Below are 18,623 nucleotides of genomic sequence, written 5' to 3'. Positions count from 1 at the left end.
AACCATATATTCCATCATGCTGCTGTCTGCAGGAAGAAAGATAATCAAATGGAACCCATCCCATGTTTGTTCAAATCAATGTAGGCGTCAGATAGACACCTGATGCATTGGCTGAGACACGGTATATTAAATCTGACATGTCATAAACTATTTCAGAGTGTAATTGAGGCCGGCAGACACCAGGAAGATAACACAGGATTGCATAACCAACTCCTTTCAACAGGGTTATTTTGGGGTATTGACCATGTTTTTGCAGTATGGTTCGCCGACTTCATATTTGCACAGAAACTTTTTTAGCCCAGAATTTTGTTGCAGTTTGAATCACAAGGCTAGATTTGACCACACAACATTGCCATCAGTATAGTGGATTCTTAATGCTCATTGACGAAAACAGCAGCTATGACGTCAGTTGGAGATTCGGTACTCGTTCCCAAGATAAGTTTAAGGTACACTTCATTGTCCCCATAGGAACATTTCTGCATTTGACCCATCGTTAAAGGCCACTGGGGCAGCCTGTCAGTAGCAGTGGGTGCCACAGTGCAGAGCCTTGGGACCCATCTCCGTATCTTAAGCTAGGATCAACCACAGAGGGTATGGAGCATTTGTGGACTCTAGTGGGGAAGAGGACTTAAAGAAAGCCACTAATGCTTCTGAGAATTCAAGTTGTGTGGATTTGCATGTAAAATTTATACTACTTCATTATCAGTTGGCATGTTATTAGAAATACTGTGAGAGCCAATATCTTCTTTTTGGGGCTACATCCATTAGCCTAAATACATTTTTCACTGAATTATGTAAATGGGACCACTTTTAATTATCTTTATCGTTTTACTTTATTATAAAGCACTATCTTATTTGAAGTGAATTGTTTGTATTTTTCAAGCCCATGAGGCTCTGTGCAGTGAAATGTGACTGAATGATCTTGCGCTCTTGTACGTCAGCAGTGGAGGAGGAACCAGAGGGCTGGCTCTAAGCTACAACAAACAGGGAAGAGGAGCGCGCTATAAGTAGAGAATGAAGCGGGACAGCGTCAAAACAGCACAGACAGCGGAGGAGCGGTGGAGATGTGGACAGCAGCGGGCAGCGCGACTTAAAGCGGAGGTTTGTTTTTGACGGGCTGACCTCATCTTTTTACAGCGTCATCAAGTCCGGCGCGTGAGGCAGAAGTGTGTGTGACCTCGTGCCGTGCGCCCGGCGCGCCTCCGTTTCGCTACACGCTCCAAACCCTGGATGAGCTCCAGGCTTCAGCACTGACAGCGGACAGCTCCGTGGCGCGACCTGGACCCTGGTCTCTGAACATCGCTCCTGATGCGCGCGCTTCCAGATTGGCTCGAGTCTGGTCCAAGTCCACGCTAAAGGAGAGGTCCGACGCACTTCGAGCTCAATATGTACCAGGGGCATTTACAGGTATGTCCACTAACGGAAGCGAGGCGCACTTTGAGTCATACTGCCCGTATAGTTTGGGTCAAGGGCATTTAATACTCTACAGTGTCAGTCAAGACAAGTCTGGAGCAAAAGACAACTCATCACAGCTGACAGCACAGCGACTATTGGCAGTCAAACCAGATTCTGTTAATAAATATTGTTGTTCAACAGAAGGAAGATGCTGTAATTTGTTTATTATCTTGGATAGAGCCTGCTTGGGGAATTGTTCTCAGCGCTCTGTCAGTTCTATGTTTCCAAGTCATCAGCGAGAAAACAAGCTCGTGCTGCGTCCCACGTGCAGGAATTGATGAAAACAATGTGCCATTATGATACAGGACACTGGAAATGCTGAGCCGATTATTTTAGTTTTTAAATGTGCACATTAATGTTTTAATTTGAGATTTTTTGGTGATTACTAAGTGTACTAAATATTTTAGACAAGTTATTGAACTTTCAAAATTATTGTGGTGAGGTTTCTTCTTCCCATGTGCTATTAACATGTATGCTTATGTCTTCTAATTACACATGCACTGTAATGGAAATCATAGTATGGGCTAAAACTATTGTCATCTCCAGTCTTCTTGTGATAAAGCAGTGCTGTCAGCTGATTGAGACACTGGAGCTCCAGACAGTTGATTATGTAATAAAAGACCAGTCCTGAGTCAGGGCTTTTGAGGAGAGCATTAAGGACCAAAAGTTAATATTTTATGATATTTCTCCTGCAACACCACTCATTGAAAATGCATGAATAAAGCAGACGCCTCTTCTTGTTACTTTTACCCATGTTCTATTAGTGTAGGGTCATTGGAGAGGCTGCGTAAAGTCAGATGAAAACCACTGTACTAGCAATGTAATAGTACCCATTTCCATCTCATTTTATGTTCATAACCACACGCATGCCTTCACACTGTGCACTGTTTGCATTCAGACTAATAGGAAGTCGTCCACTGTTACATTCATGAGCCCAATTTAGCTCCAAATGTCCAGTAAATGTTGTATCTGATGGTAATAGATCTGGCTGTGACGCACGGCTTGTGTAACAAAAGCGTTTATCATGCTGTTTCAAACACTTTCTCTTCAGACAACTATGTTTGTGTGTGTGTGTGAGTGTGTTTGTGTGTGTGTAAGAGGTTGCCTGAGGTTGTAGTTCAAAGTGATACAGTACAGGGTGTGAGAAAAATGTGGTCTTTTTTAGCACTGAAATTGGCCAAAACATTATGACCCGATAGTTAAGGAATATCCTGTCACTTCTTTGGGAATGGAGCATATTAGACTACAAATAGTGAATATTTTGTACACAAAGGTGATGTGCTCAAAAAAAAAAAGTCTCTCAAGGACTTATAATGGATGACATGGGTCAGTGCATCCCCAAAACATGCTGTCCTTTTGTGTTCAAGTCTGTAGCAGGGTAAAAAAGCTGTAAAAGAAAAAGTAGTAGTAAATCTGTAGCTACTGTACCCCAGTGTCCATGAATGTTAGAATGATAAGGATTAAGAGTAGAACCCTTGCTGTAGCGATTAAGTATTTAAAACATTGTATCTCTTGAAAAAGTCCCCAAAATGTTGTAGATAGCAGGAATGTGAAACTCATGATTGAATAAGAAAATAATTATGGTTTCGAATTGAATTTTGATTGAATATGGGATTACATATAAAGCATGCTCATATTTTTGTATATTCTGACAGAGTGGTATCCTAACAGGACCTTTACATTTTGCTTAGATCATGATATTGTTGTGAGTGCACATTATGGTATAGAAATTCCAAACACATCCTATAGCCATTTGGAGAAACATTAGTCAAACAAACTGTTATATCAAATGTCAAGAAAAGTACATTGTGATCAATCAATATTTTCACTTAGAGCACATGAATCAGGTGAGGTAGAAACAACGCATCTGTCTTTTCTTTTGTCCTCTAACTCCTTCCGTCAACTTTTAATTTAGCTCTCTACTCAAGTAACTCTGTCTACCAAGAACATGCTTGCCGTGAACGTGCACACAATATCGGGCGGCTCAAATATCTTATAGTGAGATGGATTTCAAAGTGGTAACAAAACTTGCCTTGTTGGCCGGAACGAAGCTAGGATTTGTGTGGTTTGGCAAGGTCACTAAAATGTTAAATGCATTCCAAAATACATAATTGGTTTAAGTAAATTAGCATGGGTCTGAGTCTGCCAGTGTTTTCATCCAAGTTTGTTTTATTACTTCCAGGATTTAAAAATGTAATTCTTCTATACATGACCACGCATACACAGTTGGTGGAACATATATGCCAATATTTCAGTATTTAATTTGCCAGCTGAAGATTGTGTTACTAGTAATGGAGAAGAGGTATGTGCTATAAAAAGTAATTGAGAGGTGTGGATATCATTGCTCTTTGTGAACTGTGCTGCTGAAGGTGCAATTGAAGACAGGAGGAGGAGCTGACTCAGCACTCTCCTGTAAAACCGAACATACATGAGATAGTACCAATCGATACAGCATAGAGCTTAATGCATTCCTCTATGGTACATTCCTATTAAATTTGTGTCATTTTAAATCAGGCTGCAGTGTGCTCCCTCCCCGCTCCATATGTTTACTGCAAATCTAATTAGTCACTGTTTGTAGTTTGAGTATAAGACATTTCTTGGTTCAGTAGAAATTATGTGTGAAGGCCTTTGGATATTTACTCACTTAAGCACAACACAGTTATGTAATTTTATTTGCATATTCAGAATCCCCTAGGAAAAATCTTGTGCTGATCAAGATTGAGCATCTTAAACTCGCATTCATTTACAGTATCTTTTCATTACCGTTTGGGTTTTTAGATTGCGTAACTGTCTGCTTGTTTATATGTAATTTTGTTCTATGGAAAAAATGCCAAGTTATTCAGAATTCATTTAGGGAATTTGCATTTCTTCTTTCCCCCGCTCCATTTGCCTAGACGAGATGTGTCAAAAATGTGATACCCAAATTAGCATGATTAAACATATGTTATGAAAAGACACAACTGCCACTCAAAGCTAAAATAAGTCTGTTTTCATTTAGGTTTAGAGGGAAGGTTATAGTATTTTATCTCTAGGTTAGTAAACAAAGCAAAGGCATCAGTAAAATCAATAGCATGCTAACGGGGGTGACAGGTTGCTTAGAGTGACTGTATGTGTATTTAAGACATTCTAATCTGTTTAGTAACCTCGCAGGTCATAAAATGTCCATCAAATCCAATCCGATGAGAGTTGAGACACTGTGAAATCCAAAGAAAACACTGTAAAATTACTGTAAAATCACAGTAAAATTGAAAATCATATTAGGCAATATGATGATTTTTGCCCATTTTAAAAAATGTTATCCAACTAAAAACAAATAAAATACAGTTTTAATTTCTTGAACCTAACCCCTACAGACTTTTAATGATTGCCATTCAACAAAACAAGAGCCCATTTTATTCCTCCAAAGTCTAAATTCTGTATATGTCTTGAATAAAAAGCTCCAAATTGATTGACAACTAGAAATGATCTCGATCACCATTCAAATTTGATTGATTGCCCAGTCCAAATGACTGTCAAACCTCAAGCTCGTGGTGAAACTTATTCAAGAATAATTGACTAGGAAGCATCCACTCCCATTATATTATTGCCTCTGCTATTTTAAAGCCCTCCTTTTATTTTTATTTTACGTTACTATTTGACACCAGTCTCTTGCTATTTTTTCTACTTATTTAGAATGTATTATTACCATTTTCATTTTTGCTCTTTGTTATTATAATATATTGTGATGTGAGAGCTGCTCTGGACAAATAATTTCCCTTGTGGATCAATAAAGTTTGTCTTAGTCTATTTAGATTACAAACTGAAAATATAACACTGAATATGTTGTTTTGTCTTGACTAAAATTAACACAAATCAAACATTAAAGCAAAATAAAGCTGTATTTGATAGAATACTGGAAGCCAGGTTATTATCTATCAATAAAGTCAATGACTTGGCAAGCAGGCTGACAGAGCATGTATACTCTTTCTTCTGTATGCTAATTTCAAGGGTCACTAAATATTGAATTCACTGTTAACATTTCGTTCCAAGTTCACATGTTGTACAGTTGTGGGCAGCGTTAAGACTCGATAAAGGAGGTCGTCCAGATACTTCCGCTGAGGGAGTTTTAATGCCGCTTTGATTAAAGAAGTGAGCTCTTGATTAATGGTGATTTAATAGGCCTGCCTCTTTCGGAGCCCACTGTAATCAGTCAAACATTGCTGGAACGAACTCACACACATTACAGTACAATACAAGAGATGGCGATAATGGAAGTCTTGTTCAAACCATTATTAGGTGTGAATACGTCATAGCATTGTGCTTTGTTGTCACAATAATGAATTTTGAAGTTTGATATATTGCTGAAGTAGACGATAAATGACGATAAATGATAATATTGAAACCAAACCATAAAGCAGAATTTTCCCCCAAAAAACATTTTCTTAAAGGTGCACAATGTAACTACTAAGGTGGAGAGTCCACTACAGGATTGTCTCCATAGAGATGTTATGTCTTTGCCTGGAATGTTCCACAGTAGGGCATTAAACATGTCTCTCTTGCATTTGTTCAATTCTAAGTGTTTTATTGTTCAAAATACCTTAAAAAAAACTCTTACCATATTCTTCCCATGTGCAGACTTGCTTCTCCATAGATCTGATCATTAACCTGTCTCTATATTATTCTTCAGTGATATCGCCATGGAGACAAGCACATAGCAGACCCTCCACTAGAAAACTTTTAATGTAGACTATTGTAAAAACATGAACTGCAATAAATAAATAACAGAATGCAACACTTACATAGTTAGTCTTTGAGTCATAGAAGTTCATAATTCAACCCTCTACAGCTCAAAGCTTATTGTAGTACAGAAAAATAACTAAAATGTTCTGTAAGGAAAAAGTACCCACAATAAATTCTGACCCCCAAAAAGTGTTGTTCCATCTGCCATGTACTGAACGAAACAGTATTTAATAAATCAATATAGTATTTATTGTGACAGACCTAATTGTTGCTTTAGGTTGGTTCTGAGTTGGGTTTTTTTTTATTATTAAAGTGAAGACCAGACTGTGAGTTTAGATTGACAAGTAAAAATATAGTCTGGCTATTTTTCTTTTCAAAAGCAGCAGACTCCTATAATCCTGTTGAATGGATTTTTTATTTTTTTTTGTGAAACCTGTGGATGTCTTGCCAAACAGCTATAGCCATGTTCTTGAATAAATATTATTCTCTTCCAATGGTATCTAATGTAGGGATAATATAAAAGACTATTTGTTGTGTCCCTTTTTAGTATAGTTAAGTTATCACAAAATTGCCTGGACTTACTAAACTTTTGCAGTTCAGTTGTTTTAATTCAATTTCTTGATAATATCTTATTCCGGGACCTTTTTAGAACTGCTTCAGTAAGATTCAGATTCAAATTTATGTTTTACCAAGCCAAAAACTGAAGATGGCTAACCGTCAAGTATTGCAAGATCAGATCATCACATACAAATTATTAATTCACAGTGGATTCCCAACATATTCCATTGAGTCAAGATTTGGTCATCATTTCAGTTGTAAGATAGAGCCATTCTTAACTCTAAAACTTCTTTCCCATTATGTTTTTCTTCTGGGGTACTTCAGCCAATCTTCCCTGATAAATCACAGTCTTTTATGTCCTGACACAGCCTAATCCATTCTTCCAGACTTGAGATGGACAAAAAGTCTACATAATCTCTTGTAATGCAATATAACAGACTGGACTGGCTTGCTGTTTACATGGTGTAAATGTAGTCCTAAACTCGAAGACCACCAGGCTGTTACCTTTTTCTGATTAAAAGGCCCATATTGTTATTTTCTGAGTTATGTGATAATATTGTTTTCTCATTAAAACATACCTGGAGTTGTGTTGTGTTTAATTCAGTCATGTTTAACACACAAACCCTGCATATTTTTAAGATGCTTTCATTTCCCAAACTGAAAACACTCTGTTCCACCTCGTGATGCCATATGGTAATACAGGAAATGCTCCAATGTGTTTTAAAATCCAAACACCTTCACTAGAATCATTTGGATAATTTTAGCTCTGGAATTGCAGATCTCTACTGAATTAATGGCATTGCTGAAGAGCATTTTTATTTTTGAAGATGTAGACAGACTTATAATGCAGGATTACTCAAACATGTGTGAATGAAACAAAACACAACCACAGGTATATTTTTGATGAGGTAACAACATTCTAACATGACTTAAAGCTCACTGCTCTGCTCTCAAATCTCTGTGTAATATACAATAGGACCTTTAAAGTTGCAACATCAGCGAGACAGAATAAGAAATGCCAACAAACAATATTCTTTCCAAGCAATTTATTACAGTAGTTGTCATTTTGTGTTTGTATGGTACCTCGTTTTCAGTGGCTGGTGGCCGTGGTGGTCCGTGGTAGAGTAGTTAATGTGCTACAGAGACCGTGATCAGCTTGTAGGACTGGTAAAGCGGACTACAGGGCGACTAAGAAGGATTTTGGTCACATCAGCAGCGCTCGGGCCATAAGCAGATTGAGCAGAAAGCATTTGTTTTTGCTGTGTGAATATTTACAGAATATTTACAGATTTTCAGGCTCTGCCCTTGTTGTATCAGTGTTACTAAACATAATGACAGTGGGGTCAGACGGGAGAGTGAAAATATGTCCAAAAATGAAAAAGGATTAAACCTAGATGCATCTTGTTGCGTGATTAAATATGGATTACTCATTGTTTTTGTACTACGTGGTTGCCTCCAGTCCAGTGCCAATAGCAGTCTTACTGGCACACTTGACCAACTCCAGGCCATTAGAGATTGTAATGGTTTAAGTCACAATATGGATTTTTCTGCAGAATTTTATTAAGAATCCATTCAATTACCAAAAGACACAAAGCCCAACAAAGACAGTTATTTGTAGAGCAGATTACTTGTTTTGTAAAAAAGCAATAAAACTAGAAAATTACCCTGAATGTAAGAATTTGTGTATAGGAATAGAAATCAAATAATGGTGTCTGTTTGATCTTCATTTTCCTCTTTTTTGTTTTCACATATCTCACCATTTTATGCAACAATGAAAATAAAATTGAAGAATACTCTGGACATCTGCCTGAAGGGAGGAGCTAACTACACTGAAACTACTCACTAGCTAACTACACCTTCTTGTTTACAGTTTCTGTTCGTTAGGTCTTTCAACCTAAGTGGAAAATGTGCCTGAGTCATATTAGCATAAAAGTTGCAGCCTCTGTGCCCCAAAATTCTTTTTCACAAACACAGAGCTCATTTTGACATATACACAGAGAGACAAACAACACAGCATAACAACATAGACACAGTACACATTAGACATTACAGCGGGGCCTGTTGTTCAGAAATGTGATGGCTGAGAGGATCAGGCGTCCACCAAAGCGTGCCCTCCTGCACCCGAGGGCAGAGGGATGAGGTGTTCCTGAAGCGGGTGAGTGGAGTTCTGTTCTGTGGAGAATGCAATGCACCCAATGGTCCTGTTGTTAACATCTGCAAGGTTATGTGTGGGGAGCCCTATGATTTTAGCAGTGGTGTGTGTGATCTTTGTGAATTTAGACTGGTTTGAGCATATTGAAAAAGCAGGTGGAACAATACAACAGGATGGGCTGGATATTAGAGAACTATACTGCAAAAAAAGTGCAAATATAACAGCTATTAAACTTGAATCTCCAGCCTAGACCAATATTGTTTCAGTTGATTAAAGGAGAAACCTTTAGCTTAATTTTAACACTTTAATACTTCTATTAACACAGTGGTGTTCCCAATTTAAGCTCAGCTAGAGCCAGCACAGCACAGGATGACATAACAGTGTTGTCTAGCTTCATAGACAGTGAAGACTGTACATCTGTCTTGGAGTCATTATTAAGGGGAGGGTTTGGCCTGAACTCTTGACTCACCCGCCAAATGTCACCACAGCACTGACAGTGTTCTTACACAACATTTCTCAAAAGCATCACTGTTAAGGACCTATATTCACAGCTCTCTTTGTTGGTAGATTTCCTTTGGGCTTCAGTCTTCTCTGAGTCTGTTAACGCAGCAGCGCTCTAAACCCCACATGGAGAGTCCCGTGAGTTACTGTACAACGCCACTTTTTTCCTCCACAAAAGTAGGACAAGCCCCAGCATCTTTGTTACCGTGGGAGCAGAGGGGAGTGGGGGGAAGCGGGTAGCCCATCCATCTCACTCGCCTGAGCCATTCATAACAGTCTTCTCCAACTGGGAATTCATTGCTCCAGATAGCAGGCGTCTCCAGGCTGCAGTGGGGGAGAGTGTCCGATCCTTAGGGGAGATAGAGGGGATCATGGATGTTGATAAAACAAATGTGGCAGATGTGAACGTCACCTTCAGTTTACTCCAAAGGGGTATGGGTAGAGACTCAAACCATACCAGCTATTGTTTCATTCTCTTAAAAGGGCTTGTAAGAGTGTCTTTGTGTGTGTGTGTGTGGTGTGTGTATGTGTGTGTTATGTTACTACTGAGCCCTAAAATACATTATTCCAGCTTTTATATATTGGCCAATAAGTTGATATAGTAATTTTCGTGAAAGGCCTAAATAAGTGACCCTGCTTACTATTAGAATTCATGCATTTCCGGGCATTTTTATGCAAATAAAAAAGCCTGCAATTGAATAATTACAAGCTGGATATGTGTAGTGCCATATTGTGATGAGTATTTCATGCAAAGCAATAACGATTCCATGATAAGAATGACCCTTTAGCAGAAAAGTTATACAGAAAAGACCACTTTTAAGCACCACAATTTCACTCCATTTTACCCAGGATACAAGAGCTATCTTAAGGCCCTTATAGAGGAAAGGAGAGACTATTTTCAGCAGCTCAAGTGAGATATAGAATTGGTGGCACACAGTTAACAGATGAATCATGACTCTTGTCTCTATCACCACACATCCCTGTCTTGCTTTAACTCAGAGAATCCGTTTGGACGCCTCCAGCAGAAGATCTGACAAATGCACAGTCTACACGTGCTTGCAGACTTCAGCCCAGCCACTCTGTCTTCACCCTCTGCCATTCTTCACGAGCCCTCTCCGATAATTACAAGATAGCGAAGAAATGTCACCCTATTATTATAGACCTAGCAATTAGCACAAACCTACAAATACTGATTACTGCCCTCTCATGAACATTAATGTCAACTTGCGCATTAGTAGGGAGAGGTATTCAGCACGAGTGATGGGTCTGTTCTTGCTGTTAGATGTATTTCAATGGCTTTTGGTTGGGTGGCTTGATAATTTGTCTTTTAAAAATCCCTTTTGTTCAGAAGCTTTTACCACTGAGAATAAATTGGGCAAAATTGTCATGATAATATGTTTGAAATTGCAGCTTGGTAAGAACATGAATGTAAGTGTTGTGCAATGGCTTTTATTTTGTAGTGAACTGTACCTTTTTTTTAAATGTTTGTAATAGGTAAACGAAAGACTGAATGAATTATTGTCGGCAGTTCCACTTGAAGGGGCAGTTGCTTTACTTGAGATATGTAAGTTATAGCAATTGCATATTATTTGGGAAAAGATACATGGACTGTATATGGAGGACATTTTCTAAAGAGCTTAGAATAAGGAAAGCACAAAGTCACGTTTCAAGCTAGAGGACCTAAAGCGATGAAAATTCAAACTCACCTCATTATTTCCCACACTGATGCTGGCATAGCCTCCAGCCAACCGAAACCCCTCTAATGGGAATAAGCCTGGCAAAATGAATGAACACTTAATAGTACTATACTGTCATATCTCTTTATCTTGTTGTCAATGCTGAATGATTTTCTCGATGTGTACTAGGTCAAAGGCAAGAGACAATTGTGTCTATAAATACCTATGGGACCTATGTATTATGTATGGTATGTTCTCAATGTTATATTGATATTCATTCATGCTTGTTTGAGTAATCCTAGATTGTTCTGCCATTTAGTGCTCAGGAAATTTCTCTTTTCACCTACCCCCTATCTCTGCCCTCTGCTCTATATATACTTGCAATTATTCAAAAGTGCAGTCTCCGGGTCACATGGTTAAAAAATGCTTATATAACATTTTTCAACAAAAAAATCTGAAAATCTGCTATTTACTATGGTGAAATCATAGTCTCTATAAAAGAAGTGATATAAGTCAGTGTGACATCATAGCGTTCAGTTCCACTCAAATGAAACTCCTATTGCTAACGGTTACAGGAGCGAATCTTTGAAATATTTGGAAATCCAACCTTGAGTATCATAGCAACCATAAGAGCCAGTCATGATTGAGGTTGTTATATGTGCCCGTCCTTCTGACTGGAGAGCGGCAAATATTCTGCTCCGCACTGTTCTGCAAGCACCGCAGTAGTTCAGTGTTTTGTTTTGTTTTTTCATCTGAACACAGATGTGATAGTTACTTTTGGCTATTATACTACTACACAACTGTATAGGTTATTTAAAAAAAAAAAAGTTACCATCAGTTTACTTTATTTATTTTACTTACCGGAAAAACTGGACATCGGGGGTCTTCGGAGGTCTATCAGCTCTACTAAATGGCGAACTAGCCATGGAGAACTGTAAATGAACTTTTATCGCTATATTTTAAAACTAATAGAGCAAATTAAAAAGTATAACAACCTGAAAAAAAACAGCCAACACAGTTAAATCCACAAGAAAAATGCAAGAGTCCATTCATAGCTTTCTTAAATGCCTTGATCCACCTGTTAAAAGCCCAGAAACATCATGCCGTCATTGGATAAATGTCTATGTCATTCAAACCTGTCAAAACGGGGTGACCCGCCCGACGGTGGAAGGGGCAGGAAAGCGGGAAGGGCTTACTTAGCAACAACACACTCGAGCTGTCATTCAAACCTGTTGCTAACGCTAGCGAGACGACCTCGGGGAATGAAGGCATCTGATTGGTCCGTTATTTATGTTCAAGTCTTGATTTAGGGACAAACTAGCGGACTGAAAAATGTCATGATCATGTAAAGCGAGTTAATACAAACATTTTAAGACCAAAATGTTGAGGCTGACTGCTGCAGTTACAGAGAGAGGGATGACAAGATCCCCATGTAAGTCAATAGGAGCCAGGTTCAGAAGGAGCCGGAAGAGCCCCATGGTGCACTATTTGGAACACGGCGGCTAGTGGGTTAGCTGTGTCCATCTATATATACGGTCTATGAGTGAAATGCAAAAAGAAAATGTAAAATAATGATCTATGTATGCTAAATACACACAAAAATCATACCAGTGTCCCCTTTAATACACTCCTGGCAGAAAATGGGTCTGGGCTTTTGGACATGATCTGGCTGTGCAGATGGGATGTGTGCATAGTTCAAGGGTACACCAGCAAAAGATCTGGAGACAGGAGGATTTTTATAATCAAACCACGGCCCCACTCCTGAGGTGAGCTGCTCCCGAAACATGCACTCTAACACTTGTGTGGGAGGGCATCTGTGAGCCTGCGGGCACACTGGCCTCTCCATACAAGTGTAGGTAATGAGGCAAGGCACAGGCTTGTGATTCATATGTGCACACATGACACAAGAGGTCAAAGGTCACAATGCCCCAGTACGCAGTCTGCTCCTCCACAATGTAGCATGGGGGACCAAATGAGCAGCTGAAAACAACAGAGGAAGGGACACAAAAGACTCTAGAGAATACTGTACAGAAAAGCTTGTCAGTGACACAATGGACTCTTGTGTTTGTGAAAACATACAATGAAAGATCAAAGAATTTTACTGCTATCAAAATGGAAAACTTTTGATATTTGAAATATTTAAAACTTAAGTTTACAATGGAATTTGTTATGCAGTATTGTTGGTTTTATTCACATTGTCTGTAGTAGAAATGTATGTAAACATGATGTTATATTGTATACAGTATAGTCGCTGACAACAAATCAAGGCTGTAATATAGTCATGATAGTCATGTAAAAGCATAGCAACAGAACAAAGGCACATCTCAGAGCAAAGGTCGCTTTTAAAGCTCTCCCTTTTCTCTCCATCTCCTGTGGAAAAAAAAAAAAAAAAAAAGTGGCTCTATTGTATCCTCCAATTCATCCAGTGTGAGAGCAATCTATCAGTGACGGTCACAGGGATGTGTCTCTGTGCATCTGTGCAGAGAAATGCCTCATAGTATAGAAAGTATAGAAAGGGACAAAAGGATATTTGTTGCATTAGACCTTGATTTTTACCATATTGATTTCAGTTTGCAGTGTCATGGAGAATTGCAAAGGGTGTTTGAAACACAGATAGAAAGATTAACATGTGCATAATCATATAAATAAATACAAATAAAATAGCATTTATGTTTAAGCTTCATCCACCGCGGAGACCCCAGTTCAGTGTCCTCTGTGCTGGTCACATGACTGTCCTGCACCAGGTGAGCACCACCTCGCTTCACCTTGATGAGAAAGTTTAGATGGAAGAGAGCTTTATTTAGATCTCCTCCACATAACTTCACTGTCCTGAACAAATTATCAGTCCATACACACCAATGTCTTTGTAAATACAAAAGCAAAACTGAATATGTTGTTACAAAATCTCAGGTCATTTGCTTAAAAATAATAATAATAATAATGCAATATTCAGTTTCTTATTTTTCATCATTTTCTTCTTCTTCTTCTGACGTGGTGTTTCTTAGAATTGTACTTAAAACTGTAAAATATTGAACCTGTCTTTCAAATTCCTTCAGTGAATTTGAGCTCCAACATAGCAGCAGGAGAAGTCCAATATTAACTTACATAAATTTGTAAATCTATTTCTGAAATACTGTACAGTCTGTTGTTATCCGATAAGTCAATGTTAATGTTTTATCTGTTGTTTGCACATTATTGTCCACTAGAAGGAGTAGAGAGGCATTTTCAGATGTACTAATACACTGTGCAAATACAAATGTGCTTGTGCTGTAGAAAGACATATTTAGTAATTAAAACTTTCCTCATTTTCTTGAGTTGTGAGCAGGAATCAGAGTGTTTCAGATTTCATGTGAATAATCATCTGTTCTGTAACGATCAGACTTGCTGAATAGACACTCATTAATCTTGTTAAATGTAGATCACGCCGGGTCAGTGGTTCATAATACAAACTTATGCACAAACATGAGCCCAGATAATTACTCATATTCTGCTTTCTGTGGCAGATTTAGTTCAGTGAATGCCTTTCATCATATGAGCAGTAGAATCTCTAAACGGATGTATGGTACAGGAACAAGAGTGTGGACAGTATAGAAATAGTGTTGCAATGTACAAAAGATAAGAAGCTCTCAAGATAAAATGCCTGGGGTATTTAAAGCAAAGCAGCCGCCAAGAACTGTCTCAGGGTTAGTTTTATATTTGCAACATGAAAAAGATTTATAATAATATGAAATAAAAGGTTTGAAAAGGCATTAAATAGATATATGTTTCCCATCACAAACCTATGTACAATAGACTTCAGTGAGACTTGCTTTCTCCTAATAAGTCACACAACACATTTTAAGGTGTAATCCTTCACAGACGTAACCTTTCTACTTCAACATACCGTCACCAACCCTGACTAAAAAGAAGATAGTCCATCAGTTAAAGCAGCTTTGCACCGCAGAGAGACAAATGGGCTGTCGCCAAAAGGACACAAGGACTATAGGAAAGGTGTGCTGTAAGAGGAGACAAAAGTTTAAATGTTTATAACTAAATTAAGTGTAAAAGTTAATTAATAAATTATAACATGGTTTACACTGGGAAGTGATGTCTCTATTTTGGAGAACTCATTTTGAAAAATTATAGCCAAACATTTATGGGTTTTCATATTGAATACTTCTGATAAATATACCTAATGATCAATACAGGAATATTGGCTTCTATCCCAAGAAGGTATGACTTTACATTATGGAATCTGAAAACAAACTGAGGTGTAGGGCTAGATCAATACAAGCTTTGCGTCACTGGTACCTGAGCTATACTTTTTCCAATACCTGCATTAATCTTTATATATAATATGAAGCAGATGTAGATCTAAAGATATTCTGAAAGGAATTCATGAAAATAAACGTACAAAAAGGATTCATCATGAGAAAAATAAAAATAACTGACTACAAACCAAAAAGGTAGAAGTGACTGTTTTACTTTGTCAGCTCCTTACAGCAGCAAATCTTTTATGTGTAAATGTGCTCCTCACCAGAACCCAAAACTGAATGTATTTCCTGCTTTTGAAGAACAATACTATGCCTAATATCACCATTGCTTTAGCTGACATTATTCAAGGCTTTCATTCCACATATACTGTGAAACAGTGGGAGAAAAATCACTTGTTAAACCCATAATGGCTGCCACTCCTCTGTTGTTCCACTGCACAAAGTTTGAATAAATCATCCGTTGAGGTGGAAACTCTCCAGGCTGGCAAAGGCCACAAGGCGCTAACACACACTTAGCTGCATGACGTCATTGCTAGCCTCTCGAGCAATCAGCCCCAAAGCCCACATAGTCTTGTGTGAAGAGCTGTTGTCCGGACCACCACACCCCCATCACACACTTCCTGAAGGACCACCGCCATCAGAGATTTGTGATTTCTTTAGAATTTACATGAGGCTCTCCACAACAGCCTCAAAAATAACAACAACCATTGGAGAGCTGATACTGATATAGCTCATGATTACTGTCATATCAGCATCCACTTTGTAATCAATGGGTGCTTTTGAGAAGTAGGCAAAGGTAAAATTAGAAGGAAATTAGGTAGAACATGCATAAAACACAGGTGCTGCACAATGAATGACAAATTACTGTTGCTGTGATAGTGATCATTTGCATTTTTCTTCTATAAAAATTTTACCACTGGACTTTAACCAGACTAAATAAGGGGCATAGAGATATGAATATGAATGTATTTTCTCATGCAGTGTGTTATTGCAGTATATTTCTATGAGCAACAAAATATACAAACCATTCTAAAACGCTACCAAATGTTTGTTTTTAAAGGTGTACAGTGTACTTTTGTTATTTCTTTGCCTGGAATGTTCCCGAGTATAGCACTGAAATTATGTAACTCCATAAGCACAAGCAGGTGACACCACAAGGCCACGTTACAAGTCAGATCTGTGGAGAAATTACCCATTTCAGGGCAAGAATACACTTCTTTGAAGGCAAAGTAAAACTGCTTTACAGAAAAGTTATTGTGCAATGTTAAAGGGCCCGTATTAAAATGATCTGTTATGTTATCTCATCAAAAACATACCGGGAGTTGTGTTTTGTTTCATTCACACATATTGAATGAACAAACCCTACACAAACTCTGCATATTTCACTAGAGTCATCTGGATAATTTCATCCCTGGAATGACCTGTCTCTAGTGAACAAAAAGTAAAAAGTCAAGATTTGCAAACTACACAAACTAAAACTGCAAACTACAGCTTCATGACATCACCAGGTACTGCATTTTGAGCTTTAGAGATATAATAATAAACTAATAATAAAGTACTCAAAAGTGTGAATGAAACCACTCCAGGTATGTTTTTGATGAGGTAACAACTTTCTAACATGACTAAAATCTCACAATAGTCAATTTTATGTAATATAGGAAATTTAATAAAAGATAATGCATCAAAAAGCAATTATGAAACTATATACAGCCTCAAAATCAATCCCTGCTTCAACATCTTGACACATTTCCATACCACTATCAGTTTCCATGCTACTTCAAAACAAGCACTTAAGAAATATGATGTAAAAATGATTAGAGAACCAATAATTTTACCTGTTCTATGCTTCTCTATGCTCTTTCTCTTCTCTACAGCAGCCATTGCGGAAGGTCTTGGAATAGCAAGTCAATGTTATCACTTCTTTGTAAAGGGACGCATGTCACTGTCTTCAATAATCTGGCATGGAAGGGTTGAAGTGTCTGTGTGTTTGCCAAAGGGTGAGATGGTATCAGATAAGCTTAATTACATGTGATGCCAAAGGGCTGCCTTGCCTGGGATACATTGTTCGGCGAAGAATGAAGTGAGCACGGACTTTGAGCTTGCTGCTTGGAAGAAGACAAGAATGCCCCAAAACAAAAAGGCAATAACAATGGTACAAGCCAAGTGAAAAATATTGTGAAATAATGTATTAGTGGTTCTCAAACTGTGGCGCAGGTACAGTAGGCGGCATGCAGGCTTCTTCTGGAGGTATACGAAAGATTTATGGTGTTTAAAGATGCACTATGTAACTTTTCTTAAAGGCACTGTATCTGATTTATACTGCTGTGAATATGTGACAAACAGAACTTATTTTTCTGAATTTGTTTACAGTGGTCCAAACATATATTTTACTTTCTTAATGCATTCCTAATATCCTAATTTGTCACTGCTTTTCAGTACTTTAGAAGTGCTTTTTTATAACTTTCAGAAGCCAGAGCAGAGTTACAATAATTTTAACAACAACTAGCATGCTAAGAGCGCATCAGAGAGAGTTGTTTTTACAATATATTTGTTCTAGAAGACACATTTTACTTTATTACATGTAAAAAATAGGTACAGCCCTTTTAATGCCATACTGTGAAATATTCCAAGTAAAGTATAACAACTCCACTCCCCACTAGAAAAGTTACATAGTGCATCTTTAATTAATATTGTTTGGGCTTACATTTGACCTATGGGCTTTTCAGGCCCTGGTTAAGATCTAGTTAATTCCTGTGTCATCAGTCATTGTTAAAGGTGCAACTTTTTGCTTGTTTCTATGGATATGTCATTGCTCTACCTGGAATGAAAAAAAAAAAAAAAACTAACTAAAAAAACCCTCCAAAAAAACCCAGACATTCTGACTGTGAGTGAGGTCGCGTCTCCACAGATCTGACCTGTAACTTGGTCTGGTTTGGTCTCAATTAAAATAGAAAGTTTTAATACCATACTATGAGATGTTCCAGACAAAGCAATACATATCCACGGAGAAAAGCATTCGATGATCCCTCCACCAGAAAAGTTACACAATGCACCTTTAAGTTTTAGTAAGATATTTTGAGGTTTGAGAATCACTGCTGCATCTCACCTGCTCTGCATGGATTGGCATGGCCCTGAGTTTGGCCTCGCGCTAACACTTTATACCAGATTTATAAAGCGCTCAGCAGGAAAATCCGACCTGGTTTGAGTTTAGCCCCAGAGACACAGCACCGGCACGGATTTTCTATTATTGCTTTGACTTGCAATAGATGGCTCAAGTCCACTGACCTTTGGAGAGATTAACCGTCATAT

The 18,623-nt window shown here is 38.1% G+C and overlaps 1 protein-coding gene across 3 annotated transcripts in view; it reads left to right on the top strand.

The window, feature by feature from the left end:
* Positions 1-1,029: 1,029 nt before the first annotated feature.
* The window catches only part of pex5la (peroxisomal biogenesis factor 5-like a), a 70,478-nt gene continuing 52,884 nt past the window's right edge, over positions 1,030-18,623 (top strand). For all 3 annotated transcript variants that reach the window (XM_055164679.1, XM_020924637.2, XM_055164678.1), the window contains exon 1: positions 1,030-1,407. In XM_055164679.1, the coding sequence (XP_055020654.1) occupies positions 1,387-1,407 (21 nt within the window). In that variant the 5' untranslated portion in view covers positions 1,030-1,386. The remainder of the gene's footprint in view (positions 1,408-18,623) is intronic.

This window comes from Boleophthalmus pectinirostris, unplaced genomic scaffold (genome assembly GCF_026225935.1).
Source record: "Boleophthalmus pectinirostris isolate CB_2022bp ecotype Guang Dong unplaced genomic scaffold, ASM2622593v1 HiC_scaffold_7, whole genome shotgun sequence".
In the NCBI taxonomy this organism is placed as follows: domain Eukaryota; kingdom Metazoa; phylum Chordata; class Actinopteri; order Gobiiformes; family Gobiidae; genus Boleophthalmus; species Boleophthalmus pectinirostris.
The sequence above is the reverse complement of the archived record's forward strand: the minus strand, read 5'-3'. Positions and strand labels throughout refer to the sequence as shown.